The 19100-nt window shown below is 42.3% G+C and overlaps 1 protein-coding gene across 45 annotated transcripts in view; it reads right to left on the bottom strand.

The window, feature by feature from the left end:
- LOC135205669 (zinc finger and BTB domain-containing protein 17-like) overlaps positions 1-19100 on the bottom strand; it is a 260367-nt gene that overhangs the window by 226531 nt on the left and 14736 nt on the right. For 43 of the 45 annotated variants that reach the window (XR_010312574.1, XM_064236538.1, XM_064236533.1 and 40 more), the window contains exons 1-5: positions 16394-16538; positions 14415-14514; positions 10136-10750; positions 9727-9969; positions 9328-9435 (exon numbers count right to left, since the gene is read on the bottom strand). Coding sequence is in view for 44 of the 45 variants with exons in the window: in XM_064236538.1 (XP_064092608.1) it covers positions 9328-9435; positions 9727-9969; positions 10136-10750; positions 14415-14495 (1047 nt within the window). In the remaining variant the exon portion in view is untranslated. Of the gene's footprint in view, positions 1-9327; positions 9436-9726; positions 9970-10135; positions 10751-14414; positions 14515-16163; positions 16286-16393; positions 16539-19100 lie in introns of those variants that run through there. The other 2 variants (XM_064236518.1, XM_064236519.1) reach the window with 2 other exon arrangements.

Here is a 19100-nt window from a genome sequence, read left to right as displayed (position 1 = left end):
TCTGTGACTTCTGTTGAGCAGTACTGGTTACGCAGTTCATTTTAGTCTTTTTAAATACCAATAAGCTACATTTTCTTGGGCAGAGTAACTAAATACTTTACAGACCTCTGTGACTTGATATTGCTCAATTTTACTATATGCTGCAACTTGTGCATTGCCATCCATAATTTCTATTGTCCTCGTGAAAAAAGCATTTATGAGTTGGGCCCATAGTGCTATGTACTTAATGTTATTTACTTTTTACCTCTGACAGCTCCCTAACATGCCATAATGCTTATTGGGGCATACCTGGGTGAGTTCATAGCTCATTCCAGCCTCTATGAGACAAAGTTCCTTACCTTCTAACCTCACTGTGTTGTGAGCAACAATGTTCTGATTCTCTTATGTGTCAAGACATGCTGTGATTGGTCAATTGATCACTGATTCTGTTTTAGCAAGATGAGATTGTATAAACTTAGCACCCCTTACATCTTTACCAGATATTTTGGGGGGGGGATGCATCTCTAATGCTGACCATTTCGGAGCAAATTTTTTATATATAAAAAACTCCTATGAGTCATGCCTCTTCTTTCAATAAAGTTACAAGAAAGTCGTCAAACAGCAAAAAAGGAGAAGGAAGTGGTTTCCCTTGTGTTGTTACAATAAATGGACATGATGGCTTCCTTGGTGGCAAGAATTAAAATCGGTTTACCATCAAGCAAGATAATCACTCACAAGCCTTCTAACTTTTGGAAAAGATGTTCCATCCATGCCCTCTTGTCAGCTTCCCTTCCAATGAGATCCTTGAGCTTTGAATTTTGCTGCCTCTACCAACAACTCTAACAGTGTCAGCCCAAAATCCTACAGTTGTAAGCCAAACGGGTCTGAGAGGTCTACATATCTGCCTTTCTGGACTGCCAATAACAGCTCCTTTGACTCTGTAGGTCAAGTGCTGATGCTAGAATCCAATATCATGCTGTTTCAAAGACACTGGATTTATGTGTTGACTGGAACTTTTAAAACTTGAAAATGCATTTTAGCAAACAGAAAATGATAGTAATGCAGACATCAAGGCTTCATCTCCTGCACCAACAGATGCAGCTTAGGTGCCAATGCTGAAATCCACTATCATGCTGCTTCACAGACACTGGATTCATGTGTTGACTGGGAATGCACAGTGAAGACCCTTCGGTCTTGGCCTATATGAGTAAGAGAGACAGGCTATTTCATCTTCCATAAAAAATAATGGTATTTATGATGCATGGGTAAAAAAACATCCACTGTACTTTAAATGTGTTAGGTAATCAAATATTCATCATGCTCAAATTTTTTCTTGTTTTATACAATAACTGCATTTTTAAGATACCCCAAGATATTTCCATACACTGTTCCCAGATATAATTAAAACTTTAATATTCATCAGTAAAGCATACAGTTTGTTGTAATCTTAGGAATGCAGCCACTATTAATTCTGAACAAGCATAAGCCCAAGAATTTCCCAACAGTATGTATGCCATTTCAAGTGTCTCAAAGACTGATAAGCAAAACTTTTACTGTGAATTATTTAAAACAACTCACTTCAACATTTTTCTGAATTTCTGGTAAATTTTTATCTTTTCAGTCTTATTACTGTAATACTAACTGTAATGTACTTTTCAGTCTTATTACTGTAATACTAACTGCAGTAAACTAGGCTGTCAATTGTTTATTTACAATTATGTACAAAAAATTAAAATACCCTTACCCAACAGACACAGATTAAGCACCACCATCACTACCCTTCTCTCTATAATCACCAAACTACTTACTTTCACTCAGTAGTCTACTTCCAACACTTGTCATGTACTGCTATAATTTCCTAATGTTTTAATTTAATAGTACACTTACAAAAGAATGAAAATATGATATTGTTAAACTACAATAAAGTTTTGTACATACTTACCTGGCAGAATATATACTTAGCTATAGTCTCCGACGTTCCCGACAGAATTTCAAATCTCGCGGCACACGCGACAGGTAGGTCAGGTGGTCTACTTACCCGCCGGGGGGTGGGTGGCGATGTACGAACCACTCCCGTAAGCTTGTCAGATTTTTCTCTTCCACCTGTCTCCTGAGGGGAGGCTGGTGGTGGCCCATTTAATCGTTAATATAATCTGCCAGGTAAGTATGTACAAAACTTTATTGTAGTTTAACAATATCATGTTTGTACATGAACTTCCCTGACAGATATATACTTAGCTGATTGGCACCCTTGGTGGAGGGTAAGAGACAGCTCAATAATACAGGTAAGACGGGAAACAACTAATGTTGTAGGATATAAAAACCTTGGTTCTCACCTTTTCAGGATGAAGACTTCATAGATACTATCTCTGAGTCTGCATTGCCTGGAGAGCTACAGCTAGGACGTGACCTGATGCTGAAAGACTCTCGGATCTACCACTGGGATATGTGATCCCCTATTGTGGTAGAATCCAAGTCGGATGCTGTTAGAGGGACCTTGTCCGCTTACCTAACAGATCCTTACCACTACCTCTGCAAGGAGCCAAAACCCACCAGACCACCTAACCAAAATACAAAGGGTTAATATACGACAAAAAGAGGTGCCTCCTGCAACCTCTTTCAGACAACCAAAAAACAACAATATAAAATATAGGGTAACATATAAAAAATTTACACAGGATAAGTTTCAGCTCCTGCCCCAGCACCGAATCCGCCGATACGAAAGGACCCAAGGCGAAGCATTTATCATATGTGATTTTTACATCACGTAGGTAGTGGTTTGCAAAAACCGATTGGCATCTCCAAAAAGTCGCCTCCATCAAGTTCCGCACAGACATATTTTTTCTGAATGCAAGCGAAGTTGCGATGGCTCTCACCTCGTGAGCTTTCACTTTCAGTAGTCTAAAATGATCTTTCCTTACAGGCAACATGTGCCTCTGTAATAAGGCTTCTCAGAAAAAAAGGAAAGAGCATTCTTCGACATGGGCCGAGTGGGGTCCTTTACGGAGCACCAAAGCACATCTTGATTAGCCTTAAGTTGTTCTTCCTCTTAAGGAAATACTTCATAATTCTCATAGGGCAAAGAGTTCTTTCAGGCTCTACTCCCCTACTAAAAAGATAAACTACGAACTTCAAAGCTCCTGGGCCAAGGGCGTGATGGGTTTTCATTCTTTGCCAGGAAACTTGGAAGAAAAGAAATGACACCATAGAATCTTCCTTAAACCCTACATTGCCCTCAATAGCTTGGAGCTCACTCACTCTCTTAGCTGTAGCTAGGGCCAAAAGGAAGATAGCCTTCTTCGTCAAATCCTTGAAAGAGGCTAAGCCAGGAGGTTCGAATCTAGACGATCCAAGGAATTGTAGGACTACGTCTAGATTCCAGTTTCGGTACTACATGAGGACGCTTAATGGTTTCAAATGATCTAATAAGATCATGCAGGTCCTTATCATCGGATATATTTAAGCCTCTATGCCGAATACCGCCGCCAACATACTGCGGTATCCCTTAATAGTTGACACAACCAGATGACATTCTTCTTTGAGGAAAAATAAGGAAATCCGCAATTTGGGTCACAGAGGTACTGGAAGAGGAAATGTTCTTCCTCTTGCACCAACGGTTCTGAAAGACATCCCACTTTGACTGGTATACAAGCAAGGTGGAAGGTCTCCTCGCTCTTGCGATTGCTTTAGCAGCTGTTGCTGAAAAGCCTTTCGCTCTGACCAAACTTTGGACAGTCTGAAACCAGTCAGACTGAGAGCGAGGAGATTTTTTGTGGTACCTGTCGAAGTGGGGTTGTCTGAGTAGATCGCTCCTTAGCTGAGCGATTTCTTGGAAGGTCCACCAACCATTCCAGTACCTCTGTGAACCATTCTTGGGCCGGCCAAAAGGGAGCGATTAAGGTCATTCTCGTTGAATCGGACTCTACGAACTTCTTGATGGTTAGCCCCAGGATCTTGAAGGGGGGAAACGCGTAGATGTCGAGTCCGTTCCAGTCTAGAAGAAGAGCATCTATTGCTACTGCCTCTGGATCCGATTACGGAGAGCAGTAAGGATCCAGCCTCTTGTTCTTTGACGTGGCAAAGAGGTCTATGTGTGGCCTGCCCCATAACTTCCACAGGTCTGGGATACATCCAGATGAAGGGTCCACTCTGTGGGAAGGACCTGATCTTTCCTGCTGAGGAGATCTGCTCTTACATTCCTTTTTTCTCCCTGCACGAACCTGTGGTGAGAAGCTTGATTCCTCTTTCTCTTGCCCACAGAAGAAGGTCTCTTGCTGTCTCGTACAGGGAGAAGGAATGCGTCCCCCCCCTGTTTCCTGATGTATGCCAGAGCTGTAGTGTTGTCCGCGTTGACCTGCACTACCGATCTTCTGACTTTGGGCTCGAAAGCCTTCAGAGCCAACCACACAGCCATCAACTCCTTTCTGTTGATGTGCCAGGCTACCTGTCCCCCCCCCACCCAGGTACCTGACACTTCGCTGGTTCCCAGAGTTGCACCCCACCCCATGTCCGACGCGTCGGAGAACAACACCAGGTTGGGGGTCTGTGATTGAAGAGACAGTCCTTCGCAAAGAGGTTGGGATCTGTCCACCATAAGAGATGTTTCTTGATGTCCTGGGATAACGACAGGGAGAACGTCAAATCCTGAGAACGACGACTCCAATTCCGATGAAGAAAGAATTGGAGTGGTCTCAGGTGCAACCTTCCTAGGGAAACGAATTGCTCCAGAGAGGAGAGCGTCCCCAGCAGAATCATCCACTCCCTCACTGTGCATACTTCTTTCCCTAAGAAGGTTGTTACTCTCTCGAATCCTCGGGCTATCCTTTCCTGCGAGGGAAAAGCCCGAAAACTCAGAGAGTTCATCTGTATCCCGAGATACACACACTCTTGCTCGGGAATTAGTGATGACTTCTCGAAATTGACGAGAAGTCCCAAAGCCTTCGTCAATTCTAAAGTTACTTGTAAGTCCTTCAAACAACGATCTTCTGAATTGGCCCTTATTAGCCAATCGTCGAGGTACATGGATATCCTCACCCCTTTCAAATGAAGCCATTGAGCCACATTCCTCAAAATCCCCGTGAACACTTGAGGGGCCGTTCCGAGTAGGCCGAAACACAGAGCCCTGAACTGAAAAATTTTTTCCCCCCATCATGAATCTGAGAAACTTCCTCGAGGAAGGATGGATCGGTAACGTGGAAGTAAGCGTCCTGTAAATCCAAGGAAACCATCCAGTCCCCTGGAGCAAGTGCTGCCAGCACTGATGAAGGCGTTTTCCCATCGTGAACTTCTTCTTTTCTACGAAGAAGTTCAGGGCGCTTACATCCAACACCGGTCTCCATCCCCCTCCCTGAGGACTTCGGAACTAGGAAAGGGCGGTTGTAGAAGAAGCCCGATGAATGATGGTCTGTCACTAGTTCGATAGCCCCCTTCTCCAGCATCTGATCTACTGCTAGATGGAGAGCTTGATTCATGATGGGGTCTCTGTACCTGGCCGTCAGTTCCCTTGGGATGGTCGTCAAGGGAGTCTTTCGACGAAAGGATGAGGTAACCTCTCCTCAAAATAGAAAGGGTCCAAGGATCCGCCCCTTTTTGGGCCCGGCCCCAGACTTCTGCAAACTCTAAGCGTCTCGGCGCCCACCGTTGATTGAAGGACTTGCAAGTTATTTGGGGGCTTTAACAGACTTGGCGAAAGTCTTACCCTTCTTGAAGGTCTACGACCTCTAAACGTAGAGGTTCTTGATGAAGATGCCCCTCGAAAGGGTTCTCGAACACTTGCCTTTTCCTTCTTAGCCTTGGTAGGGAAGGAAGGGCGAGGTTTTCTTGCCGACTGTGCCAAAAGGTCCTGGGTGGCTTTGGCCGAAAGTGACCTCGAAATGTCCTGCACTCGATGTTTCGGGAACAACTGAGTAGACGAGGAGCAAACAGCAAAGAAGACCTCTGAGCATGGGAGACCGACTTCGTTAAGAAGGAACAATAAACCGACCTCTCTTCACGATCCCGGCCCCATAAAGGGAGGCGATTTCACTCGCTCCGTCTCTTACCGACTTGTCCATACAAGACAAAACACACATAAGATCTTCTGGCGAAATTGACTCTGGCACTTCAATTTTCTTGGCTAGGACTCCCAACGACCAATCAAGGAAGTTAAATACTTCTAGCACTCTAAACATACCTTTGAGCAAATGATCCAATTCATTCATTGCCCAAGTCGTCTTAGCCGAGTTAAGGGCAGTTCTCCTTGTCGAATCTACCAGTGCCGAAAAATCCGAATCAGCCGAAGACGGTAGACCCAATCCTAAGGGCTCTCCTGTTTCGTACCAGAAAACCAGCGCGTCCTAATAACTTCGAAGGAGGAAAAGCGAACATCGTTTTCCCCGCTTCTTCTTTGGAAGCCATCCAGGAACCAAAACTCCTCAGTGCCTTCTTCATAGAAAGAGTTGGCTTCATCCTCACACAAGAAGAACTCTTCGCTGTCTTCGCCGTTGAAAAAAGTGAGTGAGGAGAAGGAGGAGCCGTAGGCGTAAGGGAATCCCCAAAAACTTGTAAAAGTAGCTCTGTAAGCTTCTTGTAAGAAGAGACAGCAGCAGAAGTGTTCGGTTCCTCATCCGAACCTTCTAGGACGTCTTGTCGAGGCGAGCGCGGAAGATCCTTAGGTGACGAAGGGATCCTAGCAGGAGTTGAGCGAGAGGTTGGAGAACGCCCTCTCTTAGAAGAGTTCACATCCACTGGAGAACGATGAGAAGATCTGGGAAGTCTACGATGAGACTCCGCTTCTTCGAGGTATACGGAATCTCAGCCGAAGAGAGGTAGGGCTCCTACTCCGAAGAATCCTCGGAAACATCCACAGGGCGCTTACGAGGAGGCGAGCGCCTACTATACTCTATGCGCCTATCCTGAGGCGAGCGGCTGCCAGGAGAAGAGCGCCTATCGAGAGCAGAGCGCTTGCGCGGCTCTCCATACCTGTCCAGTTGCGTACGATCAACGGAAGTCCGACTGGAAGGCGAAATGCGCCTACTAGGAGAAGGCTGCTTGCGAGACTCTTGACGTCTAACAAAGAGGGTAACATTCAGGAGAAGGGCGCTTCAAAACTAACGAGCGCCTACTTGGAGAAGGGCGCTTCCGGGATTCCTGGTGCCTACCAAGAGACAAACGGTCAGGAGAAGTGCGCCTAGAAGCGGGGAGAGCGCCTACACGGAGAAGGGCGCTTGAAAGATCTTGTTGTCTGCCCCTAGGAGAATAATCAGGAGTATGACGCCTTAAAGAGACGAGCGCCTACTAGGAGATCTATGTGCAGTAGGCTCTTGGCGCCTACCTTGCGGGAGCGGCTAACAGTAGGCCGTCTATCATGCACGACTCTCCTACCAGACTCTAGATGCCTGTCAGGAGAGAAGTCACGATCCGACACTCGAGGAGAGTGACCTCTGGAAGAAGAACGCCTACTTGTATAAGGGCGCCTTCTAGAATCTTGAGGCTGCTGAGGAGAAGTTTCACGCGAGGGAGTGAAGAAATCGCGTGATGAGCAGGTGCAGTGCGCTTACCGGAAGCGGGAATCCAATCTGGAGAAAAAACTTCTTTCTCCATAGAGCGTCCTACCGATGTTTGGCGTCTTGAAAATCGAAAGAGAGCCAGGCGAGCGAGGGCGCTCACGCGAGCGAGGGCGCTCACGCGAGCCCCCACCTTCATACGAAACCTCCCCATATGAAGGAGAACGATCCTCTGAAGAGCGGCGCCTAGATCTCTTGATCGGAAGAGAAACGTCCTTCTTCCTAACGTGATCTAACTGCTAGAGAGTCTGCTAGCGCCGTGATCTGAGCTTGAAGTCCCGCGAGTACTCTCGTAGGAGAATCTTCTTGTTCTTCCTCGGAAGCAAGGAGCCGAGCGCGGAGCGCGAGAAGAAGAACGATCACAGGATTTCTTGGGTTTCTTCGCCTCCACCGACGATTCTTCCGGGAAAACCTCCGGACTAGAAGCCAAAGGACTGCAGGGAGCCTTCCAAGCCCTCTTCAACGGGCGCGACGCATCCGGGGAGTTCCAACCTCTCTTCGGAGAGGGAGACGACGAAGAGGAGAAGCATTGGCGTAGGAGCTCCTTCTTGTAGCGATCCGAGGCAGCCTGGGAGACGTACTTCAGGATCTGCCGAGGGGACGCCTGACCGGTGGGGGGCTCTCCCTAGCCCTCCTGCGGCTTTCGACTTTCTACTCCACTGGAACTGGGAGTCTGGAAGAGGTCTAGGCCTAGAGGCACTAAGGAGCCGGTCAGACGCACCCTCCACAACACTGGGGACACTGCACTGATCACTAACACTCTCCTTACCTTCCAACTGACGAATCTTCTGATCCATAGAACGATTCTTGGCTTTCAGAGCTGCCGCCTCCGAAGGCGAATCTTCGGCTTCGGTGCGGGGGAGCCGGGGCTGCAACTTGGGAAGAAGGTTCTAATTCTACGTTAGTACTATTAGGATCCACATCCAACTCACTCATTCTAGATCTGCTAGAACTTCTAGAGGAAGCCTTACGCACTCTATCACGTTCCAACTTCCTAACATATTGAGAGAGAGCCTTATATTCTTCTTCATTCAATCCCTTACATTCATTACAAGGGTTAGCAAAAGCACATTCATTCCCCCTGCATTTCATGCAAACCGTGTGGGGTCTACCGAAGCTTTCGGCAACCTCACCTTACTCCTTCATTCACCGCCCTAAACCCAAATAAAACCGAAGTTTTAACTACCGATTCTAGATCAGACATCGTTAAAGAAAATCAAACTCAAAATCCAACCGGTCCACAATCAGCGTATGCCAAGCCAAACAAAGCGAATACGTCACCAAAAGAAGTCCAAATTAACTCCAGGCAAGCGAGAATCGAAAAACTATCGAGAGGAACCGACAACAGTTGTTATCGTTCCCGCGACAGAGAAAAATCTGACAAGCTTACGGGAGTGGTTCGTACATCCGCCACCCAGCGGCGGGTAAGGTGGAGACCACCTGACCTACCTGTCGCGTGTGCCGCGAGATTTGAAATTCTGTCGGGAACGTCGGAGACTATAGCTAAGTATATATCTGTCAGGGAAGTTCATGTACAAAACTGCACTTTTTTAGAATTGCTTGTTTATAGGACTTGGGATGCTAAAGCCAATACATGGTGGAGTCTTTCAGCTACAATGTTAAACCTCCTATTAGAGCTCTGTCATACAAACAGTATCATCACTCAAATACATTAGAAAGTTGAAAGTCCACTACTAAAAAAAAGGGGGAAGAGAAAATAAAAAAGCAACATGAAAGTGATGCATTAAAAAAGAACAAATAAATAATGGCTCCTTTTCTGTAAACATAGGATAGGAACACTCACCATCTGGTGCGGTTGTTGCGTGGGGAGAGGTTGCCTCATGTCTTGTTGGCTCCCCTCCCCTCTGAAGCTCTCCACAGAAGAGAATCCACCGCCCATGTCTCCTAGCCACTGCAAATTGATACACATCTTTTGTAAGTTATAAACCTTGAATATTAAGAAAATCTATATAACAAAATTTATTATTTGATTACTTTCCATCTTCACACCTAATGGCAGAAAAACATAACCTAACTTCAAAAATATGCAAGATTCATTGTAAATAATACAATATGTATATACATTAAATATTTCATGTACTAAAACAAGAAGCATGTTCTTTTAAAATCTTAGAAAAAAATAAAATAAAAATCACACCATTCAGCAAGGCTAAGCAGATAACTCATGAACTTGACCACTTACCCCTTGCATACCAGAGGGACCCGCCAGAGCCTCTACAACGGGCTCCGATAGCTGGGTCTGTGAGGGCATCATTGGAGTGTCAAATTTATTAGGCAAAACTGTATTTGACGCATCATTTGAGGAGTCCAGTCTATTTTCAGCACCAAGAGATCCATAGTCTAATCCACTATCTAACATATTGTCTCTGCTATCGTCAGCAGTGTCTAATATTTCTTCCTTAACTAAAGTTTCATCTACAATAGCCTGAAAAAGAAAAACCCATTAGTATATAAATTTTGATGCACTTTTGCAACTAAAACTCCTTTTCTTCTGTTACACAAATGCAATCAATACTTTCAGTTTGAACTATGATAGAATATGTAATGGTAACAATCCATTTGAAAAAAAATAAAGTACCACATTTACATACCTGCGCTGGCGACTGTTCCGTAGATGATCGATGATCAATTTGTTTATCACTAATATCGTCTAACCTAGTGCTTAATGGATCACTTCTCAAGTCTGTTCTTTCTCCCCTATGATCACTAATTTGTCCTTCACTGTGCGTCCTTGACCTTTCCCCATAATCACTATTATCCATAAAAGGCGAGGCTCTAGGAGATGAGGCAGGGCTATTGGATGTCTGAGATCCCCCTTGAGGAGTCCCACTATCATCTTTTCTCCTCCTCTTAGGTAATGGACTAGTTCTTTCATCACGTGAACTCCACGGCGAGGGATGGCTCTTTCTCACCTCTGACTCCTGTGGTGGCTCATCAGGTACAGCCAATCCCTTGATTTTCAGCAATTCTGCTGCTTTGATTAGTCTGGCTAAGTCATTCTGAGCCACATTCACAACCCCTGCATACATATAACTCAATAATGCCTCTATCTCATCGTGTTTAATATGATTCAAAACTATAACCGGGTGTTTACATGGTGTATTTTCAAACATCACTTCAAAATATTCACTACACGTACTAAGCACTAGCTTATGAACACGATAGAACTTCCCTTCACATGCTAAGGTCACATCTGTATATCTCTCCTGTGAATACAAAGAAGATATATGTTAAATACTGGTTGTGTGTACAAATATCATATATAATAATATAAAGTAAAATCACATACATAAAAGGAACAAAAGCAAATTGAAACACTTTCCATTAGCATTTGATGAAAATAATAGGAAATTACATAAAACACTAAAACTTTTCCAAAACTACAAAAATAAAGAATCATGAAAATTAGCTCTAATAAAAGATCAATTATATTATACTGACATTTAATAATGCGAAATTCCTATAGAATTACAACAGTTTACAGACAGTAGTAAAATATTAAATTTCAATTTACAACTACAGAGACCCTAGTTTTTTATCAACAAACCATTCTATATAATGATGTTATTTACTTAAGTTCTGCACTTATGTATAAGTAGAAATCTACACCAAACAAGGCTAAGAAGTAACATACATAAAAAAAACCCGCATAATATAAAGCTAAGTGTACAACCTTGCTGAAATCATCTTCAAACAGCTGTAGTTGGGGCTTCAAAACAACCACTCCTTTTAACCATGGTTTGCTTAACTATTTAATGTAACTTTAACATTATTCTTTACTGTTTGCTATCAATTTTTTATCAATAGTGCAATGTACTTTTCCTAAATACACAAACCACTAGTCTGTAAGAGGCCTAACCTCCTGAAACGTCTGGTTCAGTCCTTAAAACTTGGTACTATGGTAATTAATGGTCAAGGTATGTTCTCCTCTCTAAAGACTAATCAGGTGCACAACAAAAAGGGTACTTGTTCCAGAATAAATCTTCTAAGGACCCAGTCTGTTCACACTACAGGCGCACCATAACAGGGGGATCAATTACAGGCAATCCTCTGACCTAATCCATTCACTCCCACCCCTTTTCTACTGTCAATGTACGAACTGACCATTACCCCTGGTAAGGATGTATTACAAAAGCGTCGATTCAGAACTGAATCCATGTTCAAAAAGCGCCGTGCCTATAACATGGGGATCCAGGCTTTCGTAAAACACCACCAGGTAAGACTACACAGGTAATTTGATCCATGGACTTGGATTTGTGCCAAGGGGATCACCCATGAGCAAGCTCATGACCATTTTATATGCTCAATCATGGATAGCTGCCTTTGCAGTGGATACCCAGGTCAAAAATTATCCCCATCAAAGACTGAGTAGGTGACCTGTGATGAGTAGAATCATGCTTACCAGACTGAGCATCAGCAAGCTAGTGAAATATTCTATCTACTAATCCACAGTAAGCTGTTTCCAAGAGCGATTCTTCTGGGTCGTCCTCATGTACATCCACTGGTCCGCATACAGGAAGCTGAAGAAAGTGTAAGGAAGGAGAAAGAGACGAAGATGATGATGAAGACAAGTAATATGAAGGACACACATTTCTCCAACCACTTGTAACCCCAGGCCTACAAAGAACAGTGTCAATGCATGCAAACATTGGGAAAAGGAGCAAAACCCAAGTAGGAAGAGTCGAGACTCTCCGATGTTCCCTCTTGCCATAAAATGACCTCCACTGCTCCTTAGGCCATGCCCGGCATTCCGTGCTAGGATTCGTAATAATACAAAAATTTGAACGACACCTACTGCATGTGATGTGAGGGTCGGTCGCTGCCGAAGCCAAAAAACGAGAACAAGGAAAACCAGGAACTCCGGGGCACATATGCTGACGCCGAGAAGGAGCAGAAGAAGACATAATACCAGCCAAAAACACACACTAAAAGAAAAGAAACGGGCAATGAACCAGGAAAAGGCCAAGAGAAGTAAACACAACTCTCGCCCAGGCGGTCAAAGAAAAGACTGGCGTAGGTGCGTGGTCCTTGACCACTCTTCACCCGATCTACGCATGCATTGCCAGATATCACAAGATTCCTTGCTTTTCATCTGGTTTTTAACCGGATCCAGCTAGGCGCTAGAAATTATCCTATTGTTAAGACCGAAGGTTTGTTCGCGTATGAACAATGACAGTAACCAAAGCAACAGGGACATCAACCACACATTAACAAAGGTGGTAACAGACAGAGAACTACTATACCTCTGAAAGTGCAAAATTCACTGAAACCTAAGGCATCTGGCTCCAGGCTATGGCAAAGTACTAAAGACGATACCATGGGACACAGCCCATAGTATTATCCGGAGAGAAGCACTGAGCAACACAGTCCAAACAGAATACTTCACGCTGCAAGGTTCATGAGTTGGCCGTAGCAGGAACAGCCATCTTCATTTTCTCTGGCATCAAGTAGACCAAATATCTTTCAGTTTGAGACAGGGACCATGCCGAAGGTAACATACATGAAGGTGTAGCACCGGGTAAAGACCATCCCTGCTGTAATACCAGAAGTATCACAACGGAAGTACTAGTAACCAATTAGCTGATTGATAATGAGTATGGGATGTTCATCGTAACAGACACTGGGGATGATGCATATTAACCATGAAATCCCTACTTCTGGAGCAGAGCACCACATATTTAGCTAAAGAGACACCTCTTGGTCCTCAGTTCCAATAGGGAGCTAGACAGGTCTTCTTTCTTAGACGGGAACACAAAAGACAGACAGACAGAAACAGACTCCCTGTTGCAATGATGTAGAACTGAAAGGCAACAATCACTAACCATGGGTCAAAGTTGAAGCAAGGAACCATCTTACCCAAGACCATACCTCTTACTGGTGAATTATATATTCACCCCAACACTGAGCACAAAAACACTAGCAACAACCCAGAAACTACAACACATCATCACTTGGTGCAGGGGGACCCCACAACCAAGATTGCCCCTGAAGAGTCAAGGAAGAGAACCATTAAAAAGAGGTGAGAGACCTGCATCTCTTTTATCAGAAGAAAGTGCCCCCGTAAAATTCATAAGGATGAACCAGAGAAGTCAACTCCTAGTGCCTTCACCCCTTTTCAGTTGTCCTAAGACCAAAAGGAAGGAGAGAACACACAAGATGCAAACCCTGAAAGTACCAAATAATCTACATTTGCGAAATAATTGAGACAATCATTAATAATTTTTCTCTACCATACAAACAGAAAACTGGTTACTACAGCAAGAGAAACAAAACACATTTGTTGTTAAAGTATCACTAACACACTGAGCACGCGCAAACATCAGGAATAATTGGAAGATAGGCTGTAAATAATAACTATTAAAGTATCCCTGATACACTTCATCACCAACACTAATATCTATTATAACTACATATTCTAACTTTTACTCCTCCATTTTCTTTGCGTTCCCTTTATTTTTTTTTTTTTAGTTCTTTCTCTCTTTACATTTGGGAACTCACTCAAGTCTATGTACACTGTCAGGAAAGTTCATGGCATTCTATAATGCACATTATGAGCAACAACACAGGGTTCAGATATGAACCCTCAAACCTTCAGACAAGACACACTGGAAATGACCAACAAATGTGAAGACTATTCCTACCATAACTGGGGGTTCATATTAGGATTTGTTCCTAGGTCAGAAAGTATACACAAGTAACAAAAGAAAGATATCAGTAAAAAAAATTCTTGAATACAAGGTTAAACATTAGTATATTTATGCAAAACACTGAATAACAAAATTGTGAAAATTTGAATGACACATCTGCACATTTACAAGACATCTACAACAAAGTGCCACTTGATATTTACCGGTAATGTAATATGCTTACCTTATCCCTAAGATTTGCGAGTATATGGCAAAAAGTTGCTTTGTGGTTGTTCCACGAAAGAGAGAGCATTCCATCCCCCATCTTGGCAAAGTATTTTCATCTGCAAGGAAAATCAGTTTTATAAATAACCATATCCATTCCACATTAACATTTCCATGAACCCCAAATTTAATCTAAAAGATTCTTCAGTACTTGACAAGCATAGGAAAAACACAGGGAACTTAAAATACAGTGGCAATCTAATATTTAGGGAAGTGCTATACAAATGGTGATAAATACTAAGATCACAATGGACTAGTATTTTCCATAAATATCCTGCAAACTTTAAGCATGTAAGAATTTTAGCAGCTACTTTTAAGTAGAGGAGATAAGAATGTAAAAAGTCCAACAATCTGAACTGTTATCTAATTGCACCATAAAATCATATTTCTAAACAAATAAAACAAAAGTTAACAGAATCTTAAAGGATGAAACTATAGGTATATCACTGGACTCTCATAGGATTGATTTAAAGTTAAATGAACATATCTTACCATACAAAATTTCTAAGATTTAATACCACTCAATCAACTGTGACATCTCTTGAAATGTTGTCCCCTGACTAACTACACATGCCAGATCAGGGCACAGCACCATAGGTCAGGTTAGAAAGTATGGTCTGGGTAAAACTGAAGACTATTACTGTGGTAGAAATCTTCAGTGTCACCAAGGTCCAGTAAGGTCACGGCATGAATAGAAGATTATATAATTTATGCCAAAGGCCAAGCACTGGGACCTAAAAGGTCATTCAACAGTGACGAGAGGGGAGAAAAGTCAGATTGAAGAAATGAACATAGGTACAGTAAAAGAAATGGGAGAAGTTAGAGCTAGGGGGTGAGGGGACACAGCAAAGACCCATGTGGTGCACTGACAGTACTCCCCCCTCATTTATTTGCAACCCCTAAACACCAATTACCCTTTTTGGGGGCCCCACTTTGGCTAACTGTTGTTGAACATAGTAAGAAGAAAACAAAAACACAAGTGAGTTGCACCAGCAATGATGGTTACAAATGAATGAAACACCAATACCCTATTCAACCATTTCTGATATTGTAAGAGATTTCAGGGTAAAGAAATAATGCATGTTACACTCAATTACTGTCAGTTCCCTCAACCAAATTCCCGTCTCACAAAATGGGGGACCACCACATTATGATTGTCTAATAGGGCCGGGGAGAGGGAGAGGAGGTCGAATTAATTTGATCAAGCATCTTCTTTGGACACATGAAATTCACTAGAATCTGATAAAAAAAACTTCTAACGTATCTGCAGTTATAGAATGAACATTTGGGGTAAATATCTATTAACTACGTACTTCCTGACACCCGCAATGTTAATTACTTTGGTAGGCCTACCGCCCAGTCCCAACGTCTGCGTTTACCGCCCCAGCGAGCCTACCGCGTAGGATTCTTCAAGATAACTATGATTAAACACGATCAGTAATAAGCAACCGTCGTTACGTGTGACCCCTGCATTGTGTTTATTAATGCAAAATAGGCCTAAAACAAAGTGGGAACAAATATAAAGCGCATAAATTGCAATGCCTTGTACCGCTTTCATCCCGACCCCGAGATGGCGGCGGTCCTTTGCCACTTCGATCCAACAGCAGCCATTAAGAATAAATGACCGGTCGCATCAACAGTCGGCACTTAACGACGATTTAACTTGCGAGAGTAAGACCTACAAGGTATGATGCACAAAATGGAATACCTGGCAATAAATGGCACGATCTACTGTCAATAATATATGGGATTTTGTATTTCTGCGCGATGGCCGTACGCTTTGTTGTTGTATACGCATATCGAGAGACGCCACCTTCATCTCCACCACAGCCAACACAAATTTCGATATTTTACGTTTTGGAAACGCGGAATTAGCAAAACTACATACGCACAACGTCGCCGGTACATTCCCAAGCAAATATAATGCACTTTCTTTACCTGTGCCAGACGAGGAGAGCCTAAATTGAAGGTAGAACGGCGACCGATTAACACGTAACATCCATAAGAAAACGACTCGTCCTAGGCACAGCGGCCTGCCAGACTCAGACAGTGGTGCCAAATTGCCTCCTCTAAAAAAGGATGCAACAGACCCCTGCGCAAACAAAATTATGCTCCAAGAGCTCCCAAGTCACATTCCCTTACTAACCAAATCTCATTTCATAATCTAATGCGAATATGCGCATAATGATAAGCACATTAATTACATACGAGAGACATCATCTAAACAGCAAAAAGCATAATGTGAATGATTTTTAAAAAATTTTATTCGTTCATTCTCAGATGTGCATGTAAGCTTCATAAATATAATGATATATATATATATATTATATATATATATATATATATATATATATATATGATGATGAAGAATCGTCGCGCGTTCATTCGCGGTCTTAGGGAGGAGAAAGCCTCATACGCTTACAGCAATCAAACTGGCAACATTTTGGTGATATTATTCTAACCCAAATCGTAATCATACATTTTTAAAACCTTCTGAAATATATTTAATTAAAAGCTTCTGTGGGCGACCGAGACCTCAAAAAGGCAATAGGAGACAAACAAAAGATATGGGACTGACATTCTTATCCTGGTAGGGAGGAAGTCAAGGACAGGGAACAGCCCAATGTTGCCATTATACGCCCAGTCCTCCCAACCTGGCCGAAAAGGGTCGCAAAACCACCGCCTTCCTTGTCACCTACGTGACATCGTTCTTAAAGAGCACATAAAAAGTGACATCATAACAAACATCAGCTGCATTAGGTGTTTGTCGACTTTTATTTACATTGGAAAATTTATTAAATGAAAAATTAAAACAATTAGATCTGGCAGAATACGTTCGTCGTCTTACCACGTTCAAGGGAGAAAATAATGTCCTGGGTGAAGAAGGTTACCCCAAATAGAGGACGTAAACATTTCCTTTTGATTTTATAGGAATATTTAAAACTCTAATCTGGGATGATTTTGCCGGATCGGCAGCGTTATTATTATTGATTTTTCGCCACTCTACTAGCAGTCAACACACCTCTATGCAAGCTTTGCCGGCATATTTTAAACAGACACGGGGTCTTCGCAATAGTACACGGTCAACACAGGTGAAGCCATTGTGGAATGGGGAACTCACAACATAGGTCTAATCAAAGTATTCTCGCAACAGACGAAGCAAATAAATGACTGGAGAATACAGTTATAGGATGAATGATAAACCCCATTCTTAAATAGAGAGTGAAATTTTAACGCTGTCGTTCGAATTTAAAGATCAATCATCAATTAAACATGATTATTGAGAACCCTCATAACTTACTAAGTGTTGAATTATGTTGCCATTGCTTTTGTTTTTATCATTCTCCTCTGAATAAGGTAAAGGCATAGGAATTGAAAACGCTATAAATAGCACCTTGATAACTAGGCATAATTAAATTCCAAAGTGCCACTGGTGCAACTGGTCAGTGGTCAGGAAATTTCCATCTGTCTAGTAGAAAATGTTTACTTATTAATATTTCGATATGAAAAATAGTGTCGAAAACGTGTCTTGTTTTTCCGTGAAGGTAATAAATTTGAAATACAAGAATCTTCTTTAACTTTCAGATTATTTGATCCTGTACTGTCGGCCAAAAAAACTCGTGGCAGAGTTTCATAATTTTTCGTTCACCTGCCTGACGCACGATTCATGCCTTATTTATCTATTTTTCTTTTCAAAGATGGATGAAATCATGTGTAATGACATAAAAACAGTCACTGATATCTTTAGAACATTATGTTATGTTATTGTGTAAAACTATTTTCCATATAGCAAAATTGACGTGAACGAAACGAAGTGATAAAAAACGTCATATCACAACCATAGATATGCATTACCAAATAGATAGGAGACACCTATCACTAGTAGTATCACATAAACATAGTCCTTAAATTATCATTTCAATATTAAGTTGAAGGTAGTTGAACTATTCCATTTGTTAAATTTTACAGAAAACATTGGAATCTCACAAAATGCTATCAAATTTAAAAACAAAAAGAAAAAAAACCGATATCTTAACAATGTGAACTAGGCGACCTCACTCTATTGCTTTTGATGTTATGTGCACGGGTATCTAATGTCAATGTGTCATTTATCGGTCTAAGAAACATCCTTCGATGAGCGAGAGAATTATTGCACTGCATTCGGTGCAAGTTTTCTGTTGGAGAGATATCAAGAAAGCTTAATAAACCGGAGGAGAATCATACATAGATGAATAAAATGTGTTTAAAGGACGGCAAAGTTTAGAACATGGGCCTAGAGGTGGAATACCTCGAAGCACCACATGAGAGCAAGACAATACAGTAGTGAAAATGTTGCTGAGCAACATTCATGTTGTGAACTTTGAATTCTAGTGCCTCGTCACGACATTGCTGAACCAGGGATCATAACTAGCTTTACGCTTATGACTGGTGTCTGATGAATACCTTTAGATGGAGAGGAAGAGATTTTTAAATCTACACTTGAAGTCTGATAGTTGTCTAATGAATAAGCAAACTTATCTTTGATGGATGAGAGATTCAGTTAGGCTTACTTTTTTTTCTTTTTTTTTATCGGTGGCCAGTGATTACCACGGATAGGGAGGGACAACCGGTTTCAATGATGCATGCATTTTTTTTTTCTTCAAAA

This window comes from Macrobrachium nipponense, chromosome 24 (genome assembly GCF_015104395.2).
Source record: "Macrobrachium nipponense isolate FS-2020 chromosome 24, ASM1510439v2, whole genome shotgun sequence".
Taxonomy (NCBI): Eukaryota; Metazoa; Arthropoda; class Malacostraca; order Decapoda; family Palaemonidae; genus Macrobrachium; species Macrobrachium nipponense.
Note: the sequence above shows the minus strand (reverse complement) of the source record. Positions and strands in the feature narration are given on the sequence as shown.